The 24,045-nt window shown below is 38.6% G+C and overlaps 1 protein-coding gene across 1 annotated transcript in view; it reads left to right on the top strand.

Annotated features, from left to right (window-relative positions):
• FAM114A1 (family with sequence similarity 114 member A1) overlaps window positions 1-24,045 on the top strand; it is a 72,669-nt gene that overhangs the window by 37,453 nt on the left and 11,171 nt on the right. Inside the window, exons 6-12 of the mRNA XM_036762785.1 lie at window positions 2,170-2,304; window positions 6,487-6,639; window positions 12,754-12,877; window positions 16,784-16,866; window positions 19,039-19,200; window positions 20,557-20,696; window positions 23,235-23,307. Coding sequence (XP_036618680.1) covers window positions 2,170-2,304; window positions 6,487-6,639; window positions 12,754-12,877; window positions 16,784-16,866; window positions 19,039-19,200; window positions 20,557-20,696; window positions 23,235-23,307 — 870 coding nt within the window. The remainder of the gene's footprint in view (window positions 1-2,169; window positions 2,305-6,486; window positions 6,640-12,753; window positions 12,878-16,783; window positions 16,867-19,038; window positions 19,201-20,556; window positions 20,697-23,234; window positions 23,308-24,045) is intronic.

The raw sequence follows: 24,045 nt of genomic DNA, 5'->3' as shown, positions 1-24,045 counted from the left end.
GGAAGTAGGTCCCCCTTCCCTTTAATACAGATTCCACCCAAATTACTCAGCAACATAGGATACACATGCACTGACATGTATTAAGGAAGGGAGGGGATAAGAGAAATGGAAGAAACAAACGAGGAAGAAAAAGAGACCACAAGATCCATCAATTTAAAGAAGTAAAGAGGGAGTCTTAGGATGAGGCAAGACTTGGCTCCAGTGGGGTCATTCTTACCAGTTAGCATAGCTGCCTTTTTTTTCTCTGAGATGGTCTGTCTCTAAGGATCCACAATTTCAAACCTGAATTGGAGAATCGGGAGTGGAATAGAGGCACTGCTATGATGGTAAATACAGGTATGGATAGGGACTGGACCTATGATTTACTTGGTATAGGGCAGGAGTGGGGAACCTGCATCCTCAAGGCCTTCTAGGTCCTTGAATACCAAATGGTAGCTGGATAGGGTAGGATGGTTAAGGAATCCTCTTTTAGCTGTAGGGAAACTTGAACATAGAAAGAAACAATGGCAGAGAGATTGAAAATGCTGACAGAAGGGAATGACTGCTAGAATAAGGCCCTGGAGGAAGTGTTTCTCTTTTGACCAGCAACCCTGAGGATCCTCCCCTCCCAGTTTGATTTATTCTTCCTTTTTTTAATTAAAGGGGCCATCCCTTGACTCACTTCTTAAAGAGGCCTATTCACTGAATGGGCATTACCTCACTCAAAGTGAGAACCTGAAAAGGCCTTAGCCTGAAAGAGCCAAGGTCTCCCATTGCGTCCTGGGCCATCTCCAGTAGTCCTGATGAATACCAGGCCACTGGACCCAGATGGCTCTGGAGGAGAAAGTGGGGCTGGTGACCTTGCACAGCCCTCCCTCACTCAAATCAAAGTCAACTGCAAGTCATGTCATCATTTCCCCGATGTCATGATCCTCTTCAAAAACAGACAAACACAACAACCTGGAGGAAATGAGAGGGAATGGGATTAGGGATACATATAGAAGGATTTGCTCTATGGAGGAATAGGGATGGCTCTTCTGTGACAAGAGGAAAGGAGGAGGAATATGTGATTGATGATTCAGAGAAGCTTTAGAGAATGGAGGTACTCTGAAAGAACTCAGGCCAGGTGGCTTCAATCTTAGTTTAATAGGAAACGGCATAGAAGAGGAGTGCCTAATAGCATGTACCATAATCTACTTTATGTCTGCTACCTTAGGACTACTTCAGACTTCCAGGAAGAGATCATCCCACTATGAATCTGGGCTCAAGTTTTCTGTGAAGGCTTATAGACAGGCCTGGGGTGATCATCCAGTCTACAAGAGCCAAGAGAAACTTGGATACTTCTGAGCCCACGCTAATGATTCTAACATTCCAGGACCATTCAAAACTGCCCTAGATTATGCCTAGTCCTCCAAGACTAGACCTCAACCATCCTAGCTGAGTTAGCTAAGGCTAATACAGACTATAGTGGCTTGTTCTGGTCTGTTGCACAACGCCCCCCCAGGAATGGACTTCTCTCTGACTGGCCTTTAATGTAGTGATGATGGTGGGTACAGAGCTTTGAGATGCTCAATGTTACATTACCAGAGAAAATACCAGAACTGTATAGGGAAGACTGTGTACAAAAGAACAATGGCTTCTGAACCCAAAAGCACTTGGAAATCAGCACATTCAAGCTAGCTCATGAATATACTAATTGCATATAGATCTTGTTAACTTCTGAGATGAGCAAAGACCATGAAAAATAGCCTGAGGGTCTTTTACCCTAGGGTGATGGTTTAGAGAACACTACAATAAGTCAGTGGCAGTATGTGACGTATTAATAGATTAGATTGCTCCACATAGTTTTTTTGGTTTTCTTCAAATTTGTTTTTTACTAAGCCAATTCTATGACTTAGTGCTTTATGTCATAAATATGTATTGAATACACTCAGGGACCCAGTACAATTAACCTGTAATGTTTTTATATTTACTGAGCATAATTCTTCATTTTATCCACACAGTCACTGTATGGATTATAGAGATCCCTTGGGAAAAGAGATAATTAGGTGGGTGATAAACCTGGTGATGAGTCAAAGTGGAGGATTTATATTGAGTTTAACATTTAAAGCTAAGTAACTGACACTGAATTGTCACTCTTGTAAAACCGCAGAGCAAAAATCTAATCTTGTTGAATCATCTCCTGTGTAGGGTAAAAGTGTCTTAAGTGGTGGCCTGGATGCTTTGGAATTCATCGGCAAGAAAACCATGAATGTCCTTGCAGAAAGCGATCCGGGTTTTAAGCGGACCAAAATATTGATGGAAAGAACAGTTTCTCTATCTCAGGTAAGGTCATAGATTTAAAGCTGACAGGACCCTTAGAGACCACCAAGTCCAAGGGTTTTAACCTAAGGTCCATGAAATCATTTTTTAAAAATATTTTGATAACTGAATTTCAATATTATTGGTTTCCTTTGTGTTTTATAATGTCTTTTATTTTATGCATTAAAAACATTATGATTCATGGGCTTTACCAGATAGCCAAATGGGTCAATGACAGCAAAGAGATTAAAATCCTCTTCTTACTAATAAATCCTTCTTACTAATAAATAATAATAATCATACCATGCTTTACAGTTTGCAAAATGCTTTACATATTTTGTATCATTTGATTCTCACGACAATCTATAAAGTAAGTACTATTAGTAGCCCCTTTTTGCTGATAAGGAAACTTGCCCAGGTTCCCATGGTTAGTAACCATCTGGAAGAACTTGAACTCAGGTCTCCTTGACTCTGAATCTGGTACTCCATCCACTGTTCAATCTAGCTGCTGCTAACACAGGGTTGTGAACGTCTGTGTCAGATTTCCATCTGAAACAATGGAATCAGTTAGAGGGAGATTATTATTTTAGTAAATAATAACAACGGTTAACTGGTACAACATCCAAATGCCTGAGGGTAATCTGCATACATTATTTCATTAATCTTCATATTACCATTAACCCTTTCTTTGTCTAGAGGAAGTGAAAATTTTTTTTGGAGAGGACTCCAGTAATGATGATGACGACTTACATAATACCTTAAAAGTCTGCAAGGCAAAGTGCTTTTGATACATAATCTCACTCGAGTCTCATAGCAACCCTAGGAGATGGCATTATCTTCACTCTACAGATGAAGGAACTGAGGCTCAGAAGAGTTAAATAAATTCTCTTGGTCCCACAACTACTAAACGTCAGAGGTGGCATATGAACCAAGGTCTTCCTGAATTCAAGTCCAGCTCCAAACTGCAGTGATTTGATTAGACAGAAAATGAGCCATGATGGAACACCCCAAAGCTCCAATCTCTACTTCCAGTCCATTGAACTTAGTGCCTGAAGCCCTTTGCTTGGTTTGTGGTGTTATTAGGTATGACAGCAAAGCCTCAATTCAGTAAGCTGGTGCAAAACCACGAGGTTTACTGCAGATTGACTCGAGGAGTACATCATTTCCCATAAATAAGAAATACATTCAGTAGACTGAGGTAGTAATCACAATCACCACACCATTATTGCTTTGCTGGGTAATCATAGTGGAAACTAGCTTATTTGCATTGGAGCAGACATAGTAATTTCCCCAATCCATTTCTCTTGTGAAGTAATGTGCATCTTATTAGCCTGCCCATCATCTAGACAGGAGGTCAGCATTCCCAGTGGCATTAGTGTACTCCTTGTAAACTAATGAGAGGGTCTCATCTGCCGAAGATGTTAATTACCTGAGATCAAAAATATTACCCTTAGGACTTGTGGTTTTGTTACAAGAACCATCTGGTGTGATATATTCCATGTACATACCAGCACTAGCAGATAAATATATAGTTTCATGATTCAATAATTGGAATCCATAAGAATTGTTTTTTCTAAGTGCTTTTATTGGTCTCATATCAGCAGCAATTCCCCCAAGTTTTGGGCAGCCAGGTGGCACAGTGGATAGAGTGCCAGGCCTGGAATCAGGAAGACTCATCTTCCTGAGCTCAAATCCAGCCTCAGACACTTACTAGTTGTGTGACCCTGGATAAGTCACTTAACTCTGTTTGCCTCAGTTTCCTCATCCATAAACTGAGATGGAAAAGAAAATGGTAAACCACCCCAATATCTCTGCCAAGAAAATCCCAAATAGGGTTACAGTCAGACATGACTGAAAGACTGAATAGCCACAACAACTCAAAATCTATTTCAGCCCTGGAGGCTCAGAGTGCCTTTTGTAGTAGAACCTAAGTACAGTCTCTCTGGTCCAACCAGGCTTTTTTAAGGGGCAGAGCCAGGAATAGGGCTGGGGAATAAAAATTCAGCTTCTGGAACAGTTGAGAAGCAATTGTTTATACCAGCAGGGGTTAGGTAATAGTAGAGAAGTAAAGAATAAATAGCAGCCATCAACAGTATAACCAAAAGCCTAAATGGGACAAAACAGACTGGCCAGGAGTTCAAAACAGTGGTTGGGAACCAGCCAGCCTAGAGTAAGAGAAGTGAGAGGGAAATAAATGATTATGCAATTTGCCCTTACTAGGGAAACATGCTAGCCATTCTCCAGCTTTAATTAACACAGAAAAAGTTAGGTCCCAATTAATATCATACAGCTCAAGGAGTCTTGGACAATATGTCCTATTGATTCATAGCAGGATTTAATGCAGATCGTCCTACAGAGAGGTTGGTCTTTTTAAAACACTTCCATAAAGTGCCACTGGTTTTCCTTGATTACACGGGAATATACATTTATTTTCTCTTACTAACTGATGGCCACCCCTTAGTTTCCAGTTTTTTTGCCACCATAAAAAGAACTATTTAAACATTTTTGGTTATATGGGTCCTTTCACATGTTCTTTGATGTCTCTGTGATATAGGCCCAATAGAAATATCCCTGGCTCAAAAAGTATGAACAGCTGAGTAACTTTGGGGCATAGTTCCAATTGCTTTCTAGAATGGCTGAACCAATTAATATCTCCAACAGCAGTGCATTAATCTGCCTGTTTTCCCATATCCCCTTCAACACTTAAAATTTTCCTTTTTTGTCAAATTTTCACCTCAATTAGGTATAAAGTGAAGCCTCAGAGTTGCATTTTTCTCATTATTGGCGATTTTGGAACATTTTTTTCCCAAACGGCTCTTGATAGCCTGCATTTTTTCCTTTGAAAACTGCCTTTTCATATTCTTTGGCTACCAATTGGAGATTCATTGATATGCATACAGTGTCAATCAGATGACAGGAAGAACCATATCACATTATATGGACTTTCTGTGGAATTTATTCTGGAAGGATATGGGTAAGAACTGCTTTTGGAAGGATATGGGTAAAAACAGGAATTGAAAGCATGGATGGATGATGGTACATACTGCTGGAGGGTATATCTACATTGATAAGAACACATTCATTGGTGTATCAAAGCTAAAGTATTCTACTTCTGAGTGGTACAAACCATCCCAAAGTAAGGATCTTAATTTTTCCCCTTTTAGTTGACTTTTCTTCCCCAACCCCCTTTTCCCTTATGGTTACTATTCTCTAAAGTTTAATATGTTAGGTAGAAGTCAATAGAGGGAAGGATTGGAAAAACTGGGCAACCACTTATCTTCCTTTTTGTTTGTTCATTTTCCAACCTTAAGCTCAGAGCTCAGTGGTCATAGGTTGTATTGAAGGAGCTAAGAGGAATGCCCAGAAATAACTAGACTGGTTTAGATGGAAAGCTTTCAAAAAGCTGGCACTAATTTGGTCTCAAAGACAGATGGGAGAAAGAATCATCTGTGCATTAAAAGGATCCTGGCTACTATCCTTGTGTACATAAAAGGGAATAAAGCTGATTAGGATTTTTTTTTAATTTTTATTTCTTGGTTATAAAATAAACAATGAAAGCAGAGTTCTTCTCCTGGTGATCTGTGTGTGAGCCAGAGCTTGGGCACACTGTTTTTATAGTATCTGTCATGGGTAGTAGAATAAAAGCTATAAACCTAACACCCTCATAAATTTAACGAGGAATCAAATAAAGCTTAGGAGGAAAGAAAGAAAGTGCAGCGTATTGAAACTGCCTGAGATCCTTGTGTTTATTTTATTGTCTTTTAATTTGATAATGTTATCAATAAAAAAGAGCAAAAACCATCAATACAGAATATTGTCACAAATACAGTCACAGCCATATTTCTGGAGAAAGAAATCCATCTTTTAAGAATCTCGAAAACAGATTTACAGACTGGGGTTTTCATTTGTATTCCATTCCTGGTGATGAAAATATTTCTTAGAGTTGTAGGGTGTAGCTAAAATAATTTTTAAAAAAAGTAATCAGTAAATAAAGATATTTGTAAATGGCCACATGGAAAATCAAAAGTAGAACACAACCTAAATATTTTATTAAAGAAGTGAACAAAAAGGAAGCCTTCTGAGAAAAGCCAGAGTAACCAAAACTTTAATTTCTCCAAATTCTTTAAAATTTCTCTTTTCTATCAGAGGAGGCTGGAGAGTATTTAAATAAGCAGTCGGGCTTGCAAACATTGTGTATTTCTGCAGATGTTAAGGGAAGCAAAAGAAAAAGAGAAGCAGAGATTGGCTCAGCAGCTCACAGCAGAAAGAACGGCACACTACGGGATGCTTTTTGATGAATATCAAGGCTTGTCACACCTGGAAGCCCTAGAAATTCTCTCTAATGAAAGCGAAATCAAGGTATGTAGTTCATCCCAGAAATGTTCAATACAATACTTGCTTAAATGTTTCCCTTAAACATTAAGGATACCAGAACTTCTACCATCAGGATCAGTTCTTTTTTAGTCTCCTTTGTCTTTCTGTTACCGTCTCTGTTAGTGACAATGATGAACCACCCATGTTCACAGCTTACCTGTATTCTCCAATTTTTATTTCTTCTGCTGCCAACACCCCAACCCTAAAGAAGCAGCAGCAAGACAGAAGTTACCACAACCAGTGGCACTTGATGGGTTGTTGCAAAGTTTCTCTCCCCTACCCCTACCCCAGCTCCATCTACCCCTGCTTCTCAGAAGATCAGTCCTTTAAAGATCAGATCTTTGCTACCTGGGAGATAACACATGGCCAAGTAGGCATGAAGGGCCTTCTTGGAGACTGTTTTCATGAGCACCAGCCTCCTCCGTATGCCCTTGTTTTGACATTCAATAAAACAGGGAGGTTCACATCCTTTTTGGCTTTGCTAAGGACTGCAGGTCTTAGAAACATTTGGTTTTGCCAGTTGTATCAGTATTTGCATCACTGTTGTGTTAGAAATAAATACCTGTGGCATGAAGAGCCAAGTTACATTTCTGTTTGCTCAGACTAATAGAAACCTGGCAAATTTATCCTATAAAAGAGCCAAGTACTCTCCTATTTGCAAACTCATTGGCCACAGTATACCAAGGAAACAAAACCCTTTTTAATGAAGAACTAGACAGTGCTATCTGATATCATCTGTGATAATACATATGGTCTAGTACCTGGAAGAAAGGGATTTACAGTTCTGGAAGGGAATGTTTCTTAATTCAAGTATCCCCTCTCTTCATTTAGTCACCAAGGTCAGCCAGTGTGCATTTATTAAGCACCTACTATATGCCAGGCATATGGAGATAGCTAGATGCTTCAGTGGATAGAATGCTGGGCCTGGAGTCAAGAAGAAATTTCATTTTTTTCCTGTCTTGCCACCCCCTCACCCCCCCAATCTCACCCCCTGTATTGGCAAGCACCCTAGCACACACAGGAGGGCCTGCCAGCACAGGTTCTTTGATCTGCTTTTCTAAAGGAAAGACAGCTTCAAAGGGGTTAACAATCCTACTTTAATTAAACAATGTGATTCACTAGTTCAAGGGAAAGGTCAGTACCCTGAACGTGGAGAAAATTCAAGCAGAGAAATTAGCACAAAGATCCAATAGACAGGGCTCCAACTGTTTAGTAATCTTGGTACATACTTTTAACATTTACGTACATCACTGGATTGGGAGAGCACCCACATCTGAGTAGTGTGTATGTGGGGGGGAGGGGGGAGCGGAGGTTCCTTACTGTCCAGCGAATCAAAAGATCCTTCTCATGAGCAAGCCCCCAAAGCAAGCAAAATCTCACCTCAGCGTGTGTGTGTGTGTGTGTGTGTGTGTGTGTGTGTGTGTTTGTGTACACACTTTTGGCTAATAGGATCAGAGCTAGAAGGCGTCACAACCCTTTTGACTCAGTGCCTAATTAGCTTAATACCAAAAGGTGTGAAAGCCTCCCTACCAAACAAGCCTCTCAGTAAGAAAGCTTCCCCTAAGCAAGTTTCCCCTTAGGCAAGTTCCTCACCCTATGGGCTCTACGTGACTCAGGATATATCACAGCTGTGAACTGGGCTGGAGCTCAAAGCAGCAAAACATCTGTAGTTGAAATACCTATGTACCTGTAGACCATGAAACATGCCCCAATCCAAGGAAAAAAGTGACACGTGGTCACATAGACCCATTAATGGGTGGTGAAGATCTTATATTCCATTAACCCTACACCCCCCCCCCACCACCACCACCACCATTTGCTTCTAAGGACAATTGTGCCTCAGGAAGGTTCTTTCAGTTACACAAAATTCTGTTTGTGCCATGACATCATTGGTCCCTTTATAATTCTTGTCTTGTTAGGGTTTTTTTCCACATGGTAGACTGAATTTTCAGAGCTCTTGCTTTTGAAAAATAGAAGGGTCTCAGTTCTGGATATTGTCATGTTTTCACTGTTTTATTCTATTTTTTTTGTTGTTGGGGTTTTTTTTTGTCTTTGTTTTTAAATAAAGCTATGTAAAGCTTGTGTGTTAAATAGAATAAATTTCTAAATTTAAAAGCAAAAGAAAAAAAGGAGAAGACTTGAGTTCAAATCTGGCCTTAGACACTTAATAGCTATGTGACCTTGGGCAAGTCACTTAACCTCCATTTGCCTTAATCCATTGGAAAAGGAAATGGCAAACCACTACAGTATCTTTGCCAAGAAAACCCCATGGAGAGTACTGGAATGGTATGGTTCATGGGGTCACAAAGAATTGGACATGACTGAATGACTGAACATGAAGCCAGGGACTGTGCTAAGCACTAGGATGCAAAGAAAATAAATCACATGGTCCCTGACCTCAAGGAGCTCACATTCCCACATAATTTATTGCCTTCTCTCCAGGTTTTAATAGTGTCATAGAACTTAGAGGTAGAAGGGACCTCTGAGATCATCTAGTTTAATTTACTCATTTTACAAAAAACATATTGAGGCCAAAAATCATTAATTGACTTACCCAAGGTCACACAACTAACATATAACATTTGAACCAAGGTGTTTTGACTTTAGATCCAATATTATTGTCACTTTTTTTAAGAGCTCTTCTCCCCATACAAGTTTATGACAGAGAAGAACCTAGAAAATTAATTTAATAGTAGTAATAAAATAATGGTATATTAGTAAAGATATTAGTAATAAAATAATAGCTAGAATTCATATAGCATTTTAAGATTTATTTGTATATTTACATATATTTTACATATGTTATATAAAATATATTTGCGTATATTATCTAGAGTGATTACAGTCCTTTCAGAGAAGCTGGTAAAGGAAAGCCGCTAGTCTGAGATTAAGTTGACAAAACACACCTTTTTTCTGGGAGCTATTTCTTCTGGCTATAGCTCCATTAGCTGGAGGTGTGTGGGTCACAACCAGAGAAGGGCTTTGTAACCCCACACAGAAACACATTTCTCTTAGGCTCATAGACAGAGAGTTGGCAGGAATCTCAGGAGCCATTTGGTCCAAGTCCTTCATTTTACTGATGAGGAAGCCCAGGAAAGTTAACTGGTTTGCCCAAGATCACACAATGTCAGAGGTGAGATATGGACCCAGGTCCTCTGAACAGAACCAGTTCTCTTTCTACTGTATCACATCACCTCCTTTTACATTGTTGGGATATTCTGACTCCATACTAAGATATTCTTTCTATCATATCACATTAGCCCTTATATACTTGCGATCATTATAGCATACCTATGAAAAGATGAAGATTCTGTAAAGCAGTTCTATTTACTATTTTTATTTTGTAAAATGTTATACATGTAAGTTGTAACATCTCAATGTATTTCATATTGCTCTTCATTCATGTCCTTTTACAACTGTATGTTTACAAGGCTCAATGTGAAACAGCCCCAAGTTCATTAGTGGTCTTCAACAATTGTTAATTCTAAGACAAATGATCCTAAGACTCCAGTACTGTAATGGCAAGTAAAGTGGAACTTTTTTGTTATCTTTTGTTTTGGAGTGCTTCTCAGCAGTAAGGCAATCAAGTGCCTTTGAGTCTTGCCTTTGTTTCAATCAGGAATCTTTGATTGAATCAGGAGTCTTTGGTGACCTGCTTAACTCACGAGAAGGCCTGGGTCACATGGGTTTGAGTCACATGGTTGTGATGCTCTCTGACCCTGAAGAAGTATATATATACTCTAAAGTTAGTATTTTGCTTGGGGCTTACTCACTGGAAGAGTGTCATGTGATTTGATTAGAAGAGACTCTGGGTAACTGTTGGAGTCCCCCAGCTTTGAAAAACCCAGATATTGGTCCTTCTCTCTCTGGTAACTATGTATATAGACAGACGGCTAGAAGCCTGTCTGCTGGTTTGTGTTATTTTGTTCTGTTTATATAATGTCTGCTTGTAATTTCTGTTTGTGATTTCTCTGAAGTTCAGGATGTTGACTTTTTTCCCTGAACTAAATGAATGATATATGTATGTTTAATTAAAGTGAGATTGTAAACCCCTTAAAGTTGCCTTCCTTAGAAAAGCAGAACAAAGAACCTGTGCTAGCAGCCCTCCTGTATGCTGGTGTTATTAGTCTTATACAGCCACAGTAGTGGCAAGTAGCATTCTTGTTACAAGTACCACCTGGAATCCTAAATCCTAAAAAAATTTGAAATATAGATGAAACAGCCTGATCAGTAAAAGCAGACTTTACCACTCATTGGTCACTTAACCATCTACTGCCCCATTATAACTCATAAAATGGTGCTTTACATAATCATTTTATTCCTGTTATTTAATTATCTTGTGTTTTGCCTTGTCTATCCAATTAAACTGTTAAGATTTTTAAGAGCAAGGAGTACTCTGTAGCACCTAGTTTTTGCTAGACAGATAGTAAGCTCTCAAGAAATATTTATTGCATAAATGAATGAATAAATAATAAATAGATGAATGAATTGGATTTAAGTACACATTACTAAACTGTAAGATCCTTAATCCAAATCCAGCAAACATTTATTAAGCACTTGCTATATGCTACTCATTATGCTCCATACTAGGGATACAAAGATAAAATGAAAAATAATGCCTGCCTTCAAGGAGCTTATATTCTATTAGGACTAGTAACCATGACAAATCTTCTTATATTTCCCCACAGTACACTGTACATAGTAAACTCCAAAAAAAGTTTATCAAATGAATGAATACATTATAATAATAATAATAATAGCTTATATTATATCAACATAGATATAAAACTTTTAAGTTTATCACATGTTTTCTTTGCTACAATCCTGTGAGGTACATCATGCAAATATTATCCCTCATCTGCAAAATAGGCTCAGAGATGTTAATTTTCATATTACCATGTAACTTAACCTAGCTATTAAGTAACAAGGCCTGTATCGTACTATTTTTATATAACTACAACCCTAGGGGTCTTTCTATTATACTTTTCCTTGTTGACTTGGATTGATTGTCTGTAGAAAAAGAAAGATGATGATATCTGACACCCTGAATGGAGAAAGGAGAAATAGTTTAAGGAGCTGTTGTCAGATCCCTGTAACCCAAGAAACATCCAAAGAACTGAAAGAAAGTAGTGTTCAGTTCAGAGAGCTTAAAACTTGAATAACTTTCCAGTTAAGCATTCCATCCTAAGAGGTATATCCGTCTCAAAACTAGGATGAATGTAAGTAGAATGTAAACTCCCTGGTGATAGTAACTCCTATTTTTTTTCTTTGTATTCCCAGTCCCTAACAGAGCAGTACCTTGTACATTAAGTACACACTTAATGTTTCTTCAATTGAAATTAAATGATGGAATTGAGCAAAACTGGCAAACATTTTTAGTTTGAAATGTGAATGTGGGGATTACTACATCCTTTTTTTGCTCTTAAAAATGTTACATCCTAATGCATTAACCCTAAACTTTGCTTTTTGGACTGGACCATGGATTGCATTGGTTTTGGAAGTTCCTATCAATGCAAATTGGCACCTTACCTGAAATTTATCTTCTAAAACTCCAAGGGTATTATGAGGCTAAGTGGCTTACCTAGAGTCATATAGCCTATGTTTGAGGTAGGGATAGAACAGTCACACAGTCTATGTTTGAGGTAGGAATGGAACCTGGATCTTCCTGACTCCAAGACTGGCTCTCTACTGTACCTTACTACCTCTCAATCTTAAACTTACTTTTGTAAATGTTAAAAAAAACATTTTGAAAATGTGACTGTACTTATGGATGGTAAAGTGAATGTATGCTAGTTTGCCCACAACCCAAATAGGAGTGATGTTTGTTGCAAACAAATGAAGACTTTGCATTACAACAAAAAAAGAGTTAGTTGCAAAAAATCCCAAAGTATGGATCTGCTTTCAGCTATTGACTTACAACTAAATTTGATTCCAGCTGATGAAGAGCTAACAGTTAATGTGTTTCTTACTGATCTTTTTCAAGCTTCATTATTCACAGCCTTCGTCAGGTACATGAGACTTAGGAAGAAGTGAAGCTGATACTTATTAATAAAGAGAAACAGTGTAGATGGACATTAAATTGACCTATTTTGTTTGCAGGTTCAGTCATTTTTAGCATCACTTGACGGAGAGAAACTGGAGAGCTTTAAAAATGACCTAATTTCTATTAAAGACATCTTTACACCAAAGGAATCAGAGAGTGAAGAGAATCAAGAGGAGAAAGGTAAGAGAAAAAATATCAATTTATAACCTGATATACTGCTATTATATTCACTTGTACAATTGATTTAAAAAAAAAAACTTTTCAGATGTGTTAAATAACCGAAGTAGAACAAGAGTACCACAAATGGAACCTTAAGAATGTGATGTTGTTTGTTCACCAACTTCCAGTATTTGTATGGGCTTTACAGAAGGAGATAGAGGAGACTTATTGTTAGGTTTTTTTGTGGATTTTCACTTGGGAAAGGTAGAATTTTTCTTATAGGATAAATTTAAGTTATACATTTAAGCATTAGGATGTTCTTAAGTGAGTTTTTGGCTCTATTTTTAAAGATATAAAGCTAACAAAGTTTCTATCATTTATTTGTAATGGAATTGTATGAGATAAAGCTACACTAATGACCTAAAAGAGCTGGTGTCTCTTTAACCATCCTACTTCTCAGAAGAGACTTAGGCATCAAGGAGATTAATCATCTAGTCAGTCAATAAACATTATTAAGCACCTGCTACATGCCAGGCACTATGCTAAATTTTGGGGATACAAAAGGAGGCAAAAGGCAAGTCTCTGCCCTCAAGGAGCACACAATCTAATGGAAATAGAACCCATTGCTTCTCTTGTGGAAGTGTAGATCTATGGGTGTTTCTTTTGAATAGTAATTTAGAAGCAGAATATTTTTTTTTAATGCTATGAATACAATGTATGATCCCCTACCACTGCCTAAAGTTGATACCCTTATTGAAGACTGATATCTTGCCTGCGATTTTTATATATGACAAGAACAAGGCCTATTTAGGAAATAGAGAATAGATGAATTTAGGTGAATAAAGGAAAATAGTGAGAAGTAAAACTGAAAAGGTAGGTTGGGGAAGATGTTAGAGGGCATTGAATGTCATGCTGTTCAGACTTTGGTAAGCAATGGAAAGATATTGAAGGACTCTGAATGGGAAGATGACATGATAGAGCATTGTTATAAGAAAGCTACTTTGTTAAGAACATCCAGGATGGGTTGACTAGAGGACCTAGAAGGAGGAGACTAGTGTATTGGTAATTAAGGTAGGACTTTTTTACTGTTTTCCCTTTTGGAGCACCGATGTAATCAAGTGCCTTTGTTTCTTTGATTAAACCGGGGAGTCTTTGATGACCTGCTTAAGAAACAAGAAAGCCTAGTTCACACAGGTTTAAGTTGCATGGTTGTGACACCCTTTGACCCTGAGTATACAAACTCAGAGGTTAACATTTTCTTTGGGGGCTCTCACTCACTGGAAGAGTGTTGTGTGATTTGACCAGACGAGACTCTGGGTAACAGTTGTTAAGGAGCCCACCTCCCGCCCCAGCTTTGAAGAAACCCAGATGTTGGTGCTTCTCTGGTAACTACGTATTGCTATGGATAGACTGGTTTGTGTTATTTGCTCTGTTTATATAATGTATATTTGTAATTTCTGTTTGTATTCTTTCTGAAGTTCAGGGTGCTGGCTTTTCCCCTGAACTAAGTGAATTATATATGTATGTTTGATTAAAGTAAGATTGTTAACCCCTCAAAGTTGCTTTCCTTAGAAAAGCAGATCAAAGAACCTGGCAGCCTTTCTGTGTGCTGGTGTTGTTGGTCTTACACAGCCACAGTAGCAGCAAGCCACATTGTTGTTACAACTAGTTAGGGCATTAATACAATATTCCACTGCGAGGGATGTTTAGGTAGAATTGACAGGACTTAACCAACAGACAGCTGTACACTGAGGTCAGTTTCCCTCTTTTCTCAAAGGAATTCATACCCATCTTCCTCTGTTCCCTAACTCCTGCCCTTATATTAGGGTTCTTTAAAATTCACACTGATGCTCTCTCAACCCCTTTTGTCTCCCAATTCCTCAGCTGCCATAAATCCCATGACCTACTCTTTCACTCTCCCTCAAGCTCACATAGGGATGGCTACATGCTGATTCTTACTGGTACCAGTAAGTGTTCTAATTCCTTAATTAGAAAATCTGACATTCTGTCTACCTATCTAGTCATCCTATGAAGCCATTATGCCTCTCCCCACCCCCCAAACCCATTTTTGACTCTCATCATGATCTCCAATCTCTCTACTCCTAAATATTTTCCCAGGCAACTAGTTCTGACCTGACTTTCCAATCTCAACCTTATAATTAGCCATTTCAATTCTGCACTGTCTTCTTCCCTTGGATCCTCCTTCCCTTGTCTTATGAGCTCAACCAAATGAGAAAGTATAAAAGAGCAAAGTGAAGAATGTTCAGGACAGAGCTTTAGGTGACCCCCACGGTTAGTGGATGTGACCTTTATGAACACCCAGCAAAGGAGACTGAGGAGTGAGTGGTCAGTCAGGTAGGAGGAGAGCCAGAAGAAATCAATGTCCTGAAAGTCTGGAGGGGGACAATATTCAGGAGGAGGTGATCAACTGAAGTGACATTTGGAGGGACCCAAAGAGCCTAAAAAGTACCTTAGTCACTAAGACCTTGACAGCAAAAGTACTAATAGTTTAGAATCAGGAGCTCGTAAAAATCTCATAGAAAAGGATAATGGAAGATAATAAGCAATGTCACTTTATGAAGCAGGGTCAAGCAGTGGAGGGCAAAACTAGTTTAAAGAAAGCTTTATGAAAGACCTGACTAAATGATGTCATCACTAGATCATTCAAGGGTAAAAAAGGAAGGAAGATGACAGAGAAAGAATGGAAATTATCTTCTAAGGTTTTTATAACAGTTTTCACCATCAAGAACAGTAGAGCCAGTACATGTGGATTCTAACCTAACAGTCTCTCTTCTCCCCATCCCCACCCCCACCCCCCATGCTAATACAGGCAGGAACGGCACTAATGGGAATCAAAACTGGAAAAGCATTCTGATTGAACCAATTGTACATATAGGAGATCCATGCTGGAGGAAACATAATCAGTAAGGCATTTAGGGATTGAGTCATTAAATATCTAAGGAACAGAAGACACCAAAAGCATGGAAAAAGTCATAGACCTCGTTAATACTAGATGACGTAATGGATAGATCTCTGGACCTGGAGTCAGGAAGACCTAAGTTCAAATCCAGTATCAGACACTTACTAGCTGTGTGACCCCAGGCAAGTCATTTAACCTCTGTTTGTCTCAGTTTTCTCAATGGTAAATTGGGAATAATGATAGCCCCTATCTTGCAGGGTTGTTGGTAAAGATGAAATGAAATAATATTTTTAAAAGTGCTTAGCACAGTGGCTGGCATGTGGTAGGTGCTAAATAAATACTTCTTCCCTTAATACTGAAAAATGTGACTGAGAAACCATCAACAGCTAATGACCCATATGCCTACTTTTCCATTCATATTAAATTAGTTTGAGATTCATCTACACGCCCAGCAGACACATCCTTTATTAGGGTACTAATAGGGAGCAGGCAGGCTTTTCCAAGCCCTATTATTCTCTAGTATACTGCAGCGTTAACATTAGATAATTGGAAAAGAAATCTAAGGAATACAAGTTCCCACTATGTTTATTGTTTGTTGATTATGAAAAAGCATTTGATTTGAAGGAGCCAAATATGACCTTAAAAGGAATCCCTAGGCCTTCTGTATATGATTGATATAATGATGTCCTAATGTGCCAACTAAGTCATTTCTAGGTCACAGAGCCCTGAAAAAGGACATTTCCCAGGCTATTAGGAGAGTCCACAGGCAAAGCCAACAGCAGCGTAACTGTGATAATTTTCTATCCATTACTGCTCCGCTGGGAAAATTGCTTTGCTCACTTCAAAGTCAAAAGAGGGAAAATTCACCCAGCAGCAGGAGGGAAAGTTGTTGCAGATGCCAATTTATTCGCCTTTGTCCTGACATAAAGTTACAGGGAGTCCCTGCACTCGGAAAAGAGAATAGTAAGCTTTTTCTGATTTCTGCCTTTTTCTGTTTCTACTTGTAGATGAAAAGGGAGAATTTGTTAGCATGCTAACGGAACTTCTCTTTGAATTGCATGTTGCAGCGACTCCTGACAAACTCAATAAGGTTGGTCATATCAAAATCATTTCGAATAAAAATCTTACTTTAGTTATATCCCAGGAATCCTTTAAAAAAAAACAGAACAGAAAATTAGTAGCCTGATTTTATCGTATGAGTGTGGAGCAGGATATTGAGTCCAGTGGGTACTATTTAAATAGGAAAACATATAATGGAATATTATGAATTTGTTTTGTAAATTAATGAACAAATTAATATTTTAAAATTAATCAGTTTTAATTTCTAATATGGTAAATATCAGTATATGTAATCCACATAAACAAAAGCTCTTTGGGGGAGTGGTGTGGAGGCAGACCTCAATAGATTGTGAGTGTAAAGGCATCCTGAGACCAAAACCACTGGCCTAAACTAACTACAAGGTGTCTTCCATCTCTTCCATTCTGTGCTTCTGTGTTAATATTTTAATTGCTTGGAGGTTTACTACCACGTATTTCTGAGGAATTTTTTTTACTGAGTAGATACATCTGATGAAAATTTAATTATTTTCTAGATATTACATCATTACAATTTCAACTGTTTATTAAATCCAATTGTTTGTATATTTTTGTTTCTTTCTTTTTTCCTTCCTTCTTTCCTTCCTGCCTCCCTTTCTTCTCTTTTTACTTTCTTTCTTTCTTCCTCCCTCCCTTCCTCTCTTTTTCTTTCTCTTTCTCTTCCTTCCTTCCTCTGTTTATTCTTTGCTCTTTCCTTCATTCAGGCAAGTGAGTAAGGAAATGAGGAAAAAGATGATAAACCAGTGATTTCTATATCAGACATCAGTTCTAGAAGCTCCAGGACTTGAAAGAGTCTACAAATTTCCTCCTCCATCTATACCTTCTACCAAAAGGGATGGCTGGGGTTGGGTTGAGGAGGCGTAGCTAAGGCCAGGCATGGTTTAGATGACTCTCAAGAATGCAAGGAAGAGTGATGTAGCCCTTAGAGAACACTGGAACTTCAACATTTTTCCCCCTCTCCTTGAAAAGAAAGTCCACAAGTACAAAAGCCTCTGAGCCATTGTTCATCTTCTCAGACAGATATCATTAGGCTCATGAAACATTAGCAGCTTCATGAGATCTGTCCCATAAGGAAATTTTCTCTAGTAGTGACCCCTGCTAAATTTCTGCTTGATTTTTTAAAAGGGCTAATTTTTTAAAATGTTTGGCCAGGAAAAGTAAAAAACAACTGTATTTGGTTTTTTTTTTCTTTTTTGGATATGCCCATCATTTTTACTTTATTATATCCTAGTTATAGAGACATTATTAATAGAAGATTGACCTTGAAGGCAGAAAACCTGGGTCCTGATCCTGATTCTGGCGCATAACCAGATGAGTGATCATGAGTGAGTCATTTACATTCTGAGCACCCATAGGCAACTCTCTAAGACCATAAGTTATAGGTGACTTACCTAACTGCATCAGTGGGGGAAGTTTCCAAACTGGGAGTTGCCTAAACTGATGAAATCACAAATGGTCTTCTCACTGTAACTGTTGGGGGTTTTGTGAGTCCTTGTGTCTCTACAGACCATTTTCTTCCATTCTGATTTCCTTCTTTTGATGTGTTTATGTTTCTTTATCCTGCACATTGTATCAAGCAACTCCACAAAGCATCAGAATCATTTCTTCATGGGCAAGAAGCAGAGAGCCAGCCCAGAGGGTAGTAAAATTCTTCAAAAATAAATATAATTTTTATTAAACTTTTTCAGTGCTTTTTAAAACATAATATTCTCCCCAGTTGTATACTATTTACTAACATATGCTATGGAAATGTTAGGGAACAATGAAGCCTTAGAGGAAATAAACCTTTCCTTCCAAAGAATCAAAGGAGTGTTTTAAAGAAGTAAGAGAGGGGGCAGCTAGATGGTGCACTGAGTAAAGCACCAGTCCTGGAGTACCTGAGTTCAAATCAGACCTCAGACACTTGACACACTTACTAACTGTGTGACCTTGGGCAAGTCATTTAACCCCAATTGCCTTGCCTTCCCCCCTCCAAAAAACAAACAAACAAAAAAGGTAAAAGAATCCAGTGTGTGTACCCTTGAGGACTGCCCATCCTGACTTCTAGACTAGGGGTTGGAAAATTGGGCTGAATGGAGTTTTGTCTACTTTTTTGTATTTAACAGTAGCTCATCATCTTCCATTCTCATGCTGTAAATATATTTCTTTGTGGTGGGGATGGCTATAGGCTAGAAAAAAGGCTCATGACTGGGTAGAAGAAGCTCAAACTGTGACACCAGCTGATGTGGTAGAACAGCCAGTGGAGAAAACTCTAGATGATGAAGAAGAGAATCCTAAAGTCCCTGAAGATGAAAATAAAGGAGAAGAAAAGAAGTCCAAGACACTAGAGGTAAAAATAACTTTTCTATCCTTCAAACAATTATCTTGTATTAATCTATTGGGCAGCTAGGTGGGACAGTAGATAGAATGCTGGGCCTTTAGTCAGAAAGACTCCTGTCTCTGAGTTTAAATACCACCTCAGACACTTACTAGATGTGTGAACCTGGGTAAGTCACTTAACCCTGTTTGCCTCAGTGTCCTCACCTGTAAAATGAGCAGGAGAAGGAAATGGCAAACCACTCCAATATCTTTGCAAGAAAACCCCAAATGGGGTCATGAAGATTTAGAAATGACTGATAAACAACTGAACAACCACTCTTAGAATCAACACTTTTTATTTTAACTTAAGATAGCATTTTTTTTTCCACCATTCCAAGAAAAGGTTTGTGATTATTTCGTAAATATACAACAACTTTCTTAGGATGAGTCAATTTGCAGATTCTTAAAAGTTTGATAGTTTCTTCATAGGTTTATGAGAATTATAAAGGAAAAACATTTTTCATTAAGGACATAATAATTTTATCTTTAAGGAAAGGTCTAATTTTTTATACATATTAATTGTTATAAAACATCACGTATATCTTTATACATTATAAGTAATGTAGCATACTCTTCAATGTCCTTTTTATCTACCATAATTATTTAATACTGTATTTAAATGTTGAAGGCAATAATTTATTCAATGAAATTTTTGCAAGAGGACATGGATGCAGGAGATGAAAATGCATGGATGGATTGCAATCTCCATAGAGAAGCAAGTACTCACACCTATGAGTTTGCAAAGCTATTGAAAAGTGAATGAATGAATAACACATCTATTAAGTACTTAATATATGCAAAGCACTATGCTAAAGAGCTGAGGATACAAGTAGACAACTAAGACATCCCTGTGTTCAAGGAGCTCACATTGTAAGGGGGGAGATAACACATGGAAGGTTTCAGCTACAAGTCAGATGAAAAAGTCCTGTGATTTTAGGTTACAGTGGCAAAGCAGATAGTAATGCCAATCCTTTAATGTCATTTCTTCTGATAAAATCATATCAGGTTCAGTTGTTGAACCATTTGACAATGCCCAAGATTTTGGTGACATGAAATATAAATACTTTAAGGTGAAATAATTTTTCAATTTGATAACACTGAGGACAATATTTCCAATTCAGATTATTGGTATTTCTGCATATAAATGGCTTTACAATTTCTCATGGCATTTCAGTAGGCCATAATAGACAATATTCAGTCACTACTCGAAATTCATCATTCAAAGTGTCAAGGTTTGTTTTGTGCTGTCCCTGAGCTTAAAATGAATAGTAGCCTCTCAGACTCCACATATGAATATTTACGCTATTTGCTTGTTATTTCATTATAGGAAGTGTACATGTTATCGATTGAAAGTCTTGCTGAAGTAACTGCACGCTGTATTGAACAGCTTCATAAGGTAGCAGAGCTAATTCTTCATGGGCAAGAAGAGGAAAAACCAGCCCAGGACCAAGCAAAAGTTCTTACAAAGTAAATGTAACTTTAATTTTTAAAAAAATTTTTTCAGTGCCTTTCATAAGTTTGTTATTTTTCCCATCCTCATCCATCTCAGGGTTCATAAAAATTAAGATCCTGTATCAACAATCTCCATTTTGCTGTGAAAATAAATGCTTAGAGCAATTCCACGGGAAGTACATTAAGGAAATAAGAAGTAATAGCTGCTTTCCAGGAGTCGCTACACCAAGATTACCTGGAGTAGCTTAGAAGACATGTGATCTTGGCCATATTTACAACACCACTTGTTGTTTTAGTAGATGAGATGCTTTGAAGTGCAGGCATTCTTAGTGGAAATAAGTTTTCACCACACAAATTGAGGACTCACTTCCTTAACTTAGTCTTATAGCTGGAATGACCAAATCTACCAGTGTACACAGATTTTCACAGCAGTTTCCACCAGTAATATTCCCAGATTCTTGGTTGATGAGTCAGCCCCATTCTGTTATCCTTGGCCAGTCATTAGTTACAGATATTCACAGGAGTCAAAGGAAAGGACCTAAAAATTGTCTTAAGCTAGACTGAGAGCAGCAGTAGAAGGGTCCCTTGTCCCTCCTTTACAACTCACCGAGACAGTTCATTTCACTCACAATTTAATTCGATTTAACAATATTTACTAAATGTCTCTTATGTGCTATATGTTGCAAGATAAAGATAGAGTAGATATCATCCCAGCCCTCACTCCTATGTTCTCCTAGGGGTATACAACAGTCAAATCAAGTCAGTAATCATGTGTAAAACACTTACTGTGTGCAAGGTACTGTGCTGGGCACTGAAAATACCAAAACAAATTAAACGGAATAGTTCTCTGTCTCAGGGAACATATACAGGGCAATTTTGTCTTTTCCTCTTCCCTGAAAATTCCCCAAGCTTTCCAGTTTCCTACTTAGACTACCCTGAGACAAAGGCCTGGTCTCCTAGCCACTACTAGAAAGTCTTAGCTGATATTGCCTCTGTGATAGCAATCAGCTTCCACATTTCAGGAGCATGGGAAAGCCTCTACAAATACCACACACAGTCAGAATAGATCTTCTGGAAAATGCACAGCCAGCATACCCTCCACCTTGGCAGCAACCACCATCTCACCCGCTTCAGAATGTGTATAGGTGCTGTAACTATGTGTAGCAACCCCATCATTACCTGTATGAGTGGATCAATTAATTAAAGAAAAGGCATTTATTAAGAGCTTACTCTTTGTAAAGCAAGGCTGAGGATACAAATAAAAAAATTAAGACAGTCTTGGATCTCAAGATGCTCATATTCTAATGGGGGAAGCAACACATGGATGAGGTTGCATCAGCAAGTCAGATGGAAAGGCCAGTGGTCTTAGGTTTCAGTAGCAAAGCAGATGATTAACACACTTCCTTAGCATCTTTTCCATTAATTAAAACATTACTTTCTGGTGTTGAACCATTTGACAGTGCCAAGGACTTTGGTGCTAGAACATTCTTTTCTGGTCTTCATAGATATGTCACCTGAGTGCTTTGGCACATACAGAAGCAGTTGCCAAGTCACAGGGTTTGCTTCCTTGGATGGCAGATGCAGGAAGGAACCTGTCTGGACATAGGAATGGTGGTATTGGCAGGAAGGAAGGAAAAAGGAGGCACTGCTATTCCCTGGGTCCTTGCACTCAGTATCCTGGGCTATTTCCATTCAGATGGGAGAGGAGGTGGTGGTCAGTGGTGATGGTGGTAGTGGGGGTTTGGTTTTTCTGGCAGATGTGTATTCGGGTCTCCCCCCAAGGTGCCTCTGTGTCTCAGGTACACTGGATTACCTGTTCCATGGGTGGTAGTAGGTGAGGATAGCTCTGCTTCTCTGGATGATGGCTGTGGGGGCTGGGCTGGAAGCAGGGCCAAGAGTCTAAGGGGTCTCTGTTCTTCCTGGAGCTCTCAGCCTTGAGGTCCTTGGCTCTTGCCATTAGGACCTGAAGAGAGATAGTGGTTAAGTTAGTGGCAGTGATGTGACTCACCTGGCACACGGTACCTCTTGTCTTACCTCCAAGGTGCCTTGCTCCCTTAGCTCAGGGCCACCTCCCCTGACTGGAGCCCATTCTCCTAGAATGAGATTTCTTTGAAAGGAAAAAATGGGTACATGGTAAAAAATAACATCAGTTATGGAATATACTCATGTTTTATACAAGTCAGAAGAACAAAATGCCCTTTATTATGAATGACAGGACAGGGTATTAAGAGGGAATCCCTTACTCCTCCCCACCGCTCTAATCCCCATACCAAATAATATCAGCAAATGAATATACTGACCTTCTCCCTGACTTCAATGGGGAAAATGCATCCAAATCAAAATGAATTTTCATAATGCTTATGTTAAAATAAGTCAAAATCCATAGTAAACCCATTATCTAGTTGGCCAGAACTCCATGAAGAACATGAAGTGAGAAAAAATATCTCCAATGGCATGACTAAATCTATTGCTTTTTAAGATAATAATCTCAGCATTTAAATTTTTTTAATTAACTTTGAAGTAATCTAATGGTCTCATGTACTTTTCCTCCAGATTAACCAGTGCAATGTGTAATGAAGTGGCCTCCTTGTCTAAGAAGTTTTCTGATTTTTTAACTGCCACTGGGGTAAGAGTATTTTCTTATAGGGAGAGGGGGATGGGGCCCTGTGACTTCATCAGAGTAGTGTGCCCCCCACACTAATGTGAATATGCAATTCTCCTACAACTTAAAGTCCTGTGGAGTTGCCTGGAGACACTGAGAAGATAAGTGATTTACCCAGTCACATAGCCAGTACATGTTTGAGCTGGGACTTGAAACCAGGCCTTCCTGACTCTGAGGCAAGCTTTCTATCCATAGCACCATACTGCCTGGCATTGGTTTATCATGGATATTTAAACAGTGAGGTGCATTTGTAAGGAAATGACAGGAGTGGTGGGGTTGCAAGACTGAAATTTATGTCTCCAACAAGATTTGACCAAAAAATACCTCTAAAATGCAGTTTAGGAAAACTGGGTTAGTAGTTTTCTCTGTAATGAGGCCATACTGGTGGTGTGGTAGGTAGTAATCCTTCACATTGTATAACGTTATGAGGTTTACAAGGTGCTTTTGTCACAACGACCCTGCAACATAAGTACTACAAGTTGGATTATCCTCTCTTTGCAGATGAGGAAAATTTGGCTTAGCAACATTAACTGTCTTACCTGAAGTCACTCCTGTAATGGGTAAATGCCAGCGCTGGGGTCTAAATCCAGGTTTATTTTGTCTCCATCTCTTTCCATGATAACATAGGGACTCATAAGAAAAAATGAATTGGGAGTCAGGGGACCGGAATTCTGGTTCTGGCTTGGCCACTAATGTAGCTTA

The sequence above is a fragment of the Trichosurus vulpecula genome, chromosome 6 (assembly GCF_011100635.1).
Source record: "Trichosurus vulpecula isolate mTriVul1 chromosome 6, mTriVul1.pri, whole genome shotgun sequence".
Taxonomy (NCBI): Eukaryota; Metazoa; Chordata; class Mammalia; order Diprotodontia; family Phalangeridae; genus Trichosurus; species Trichosurus vulpecula.
This window is presented reverse-complemented; position numbering and strand designations above follow the sequence as displayed.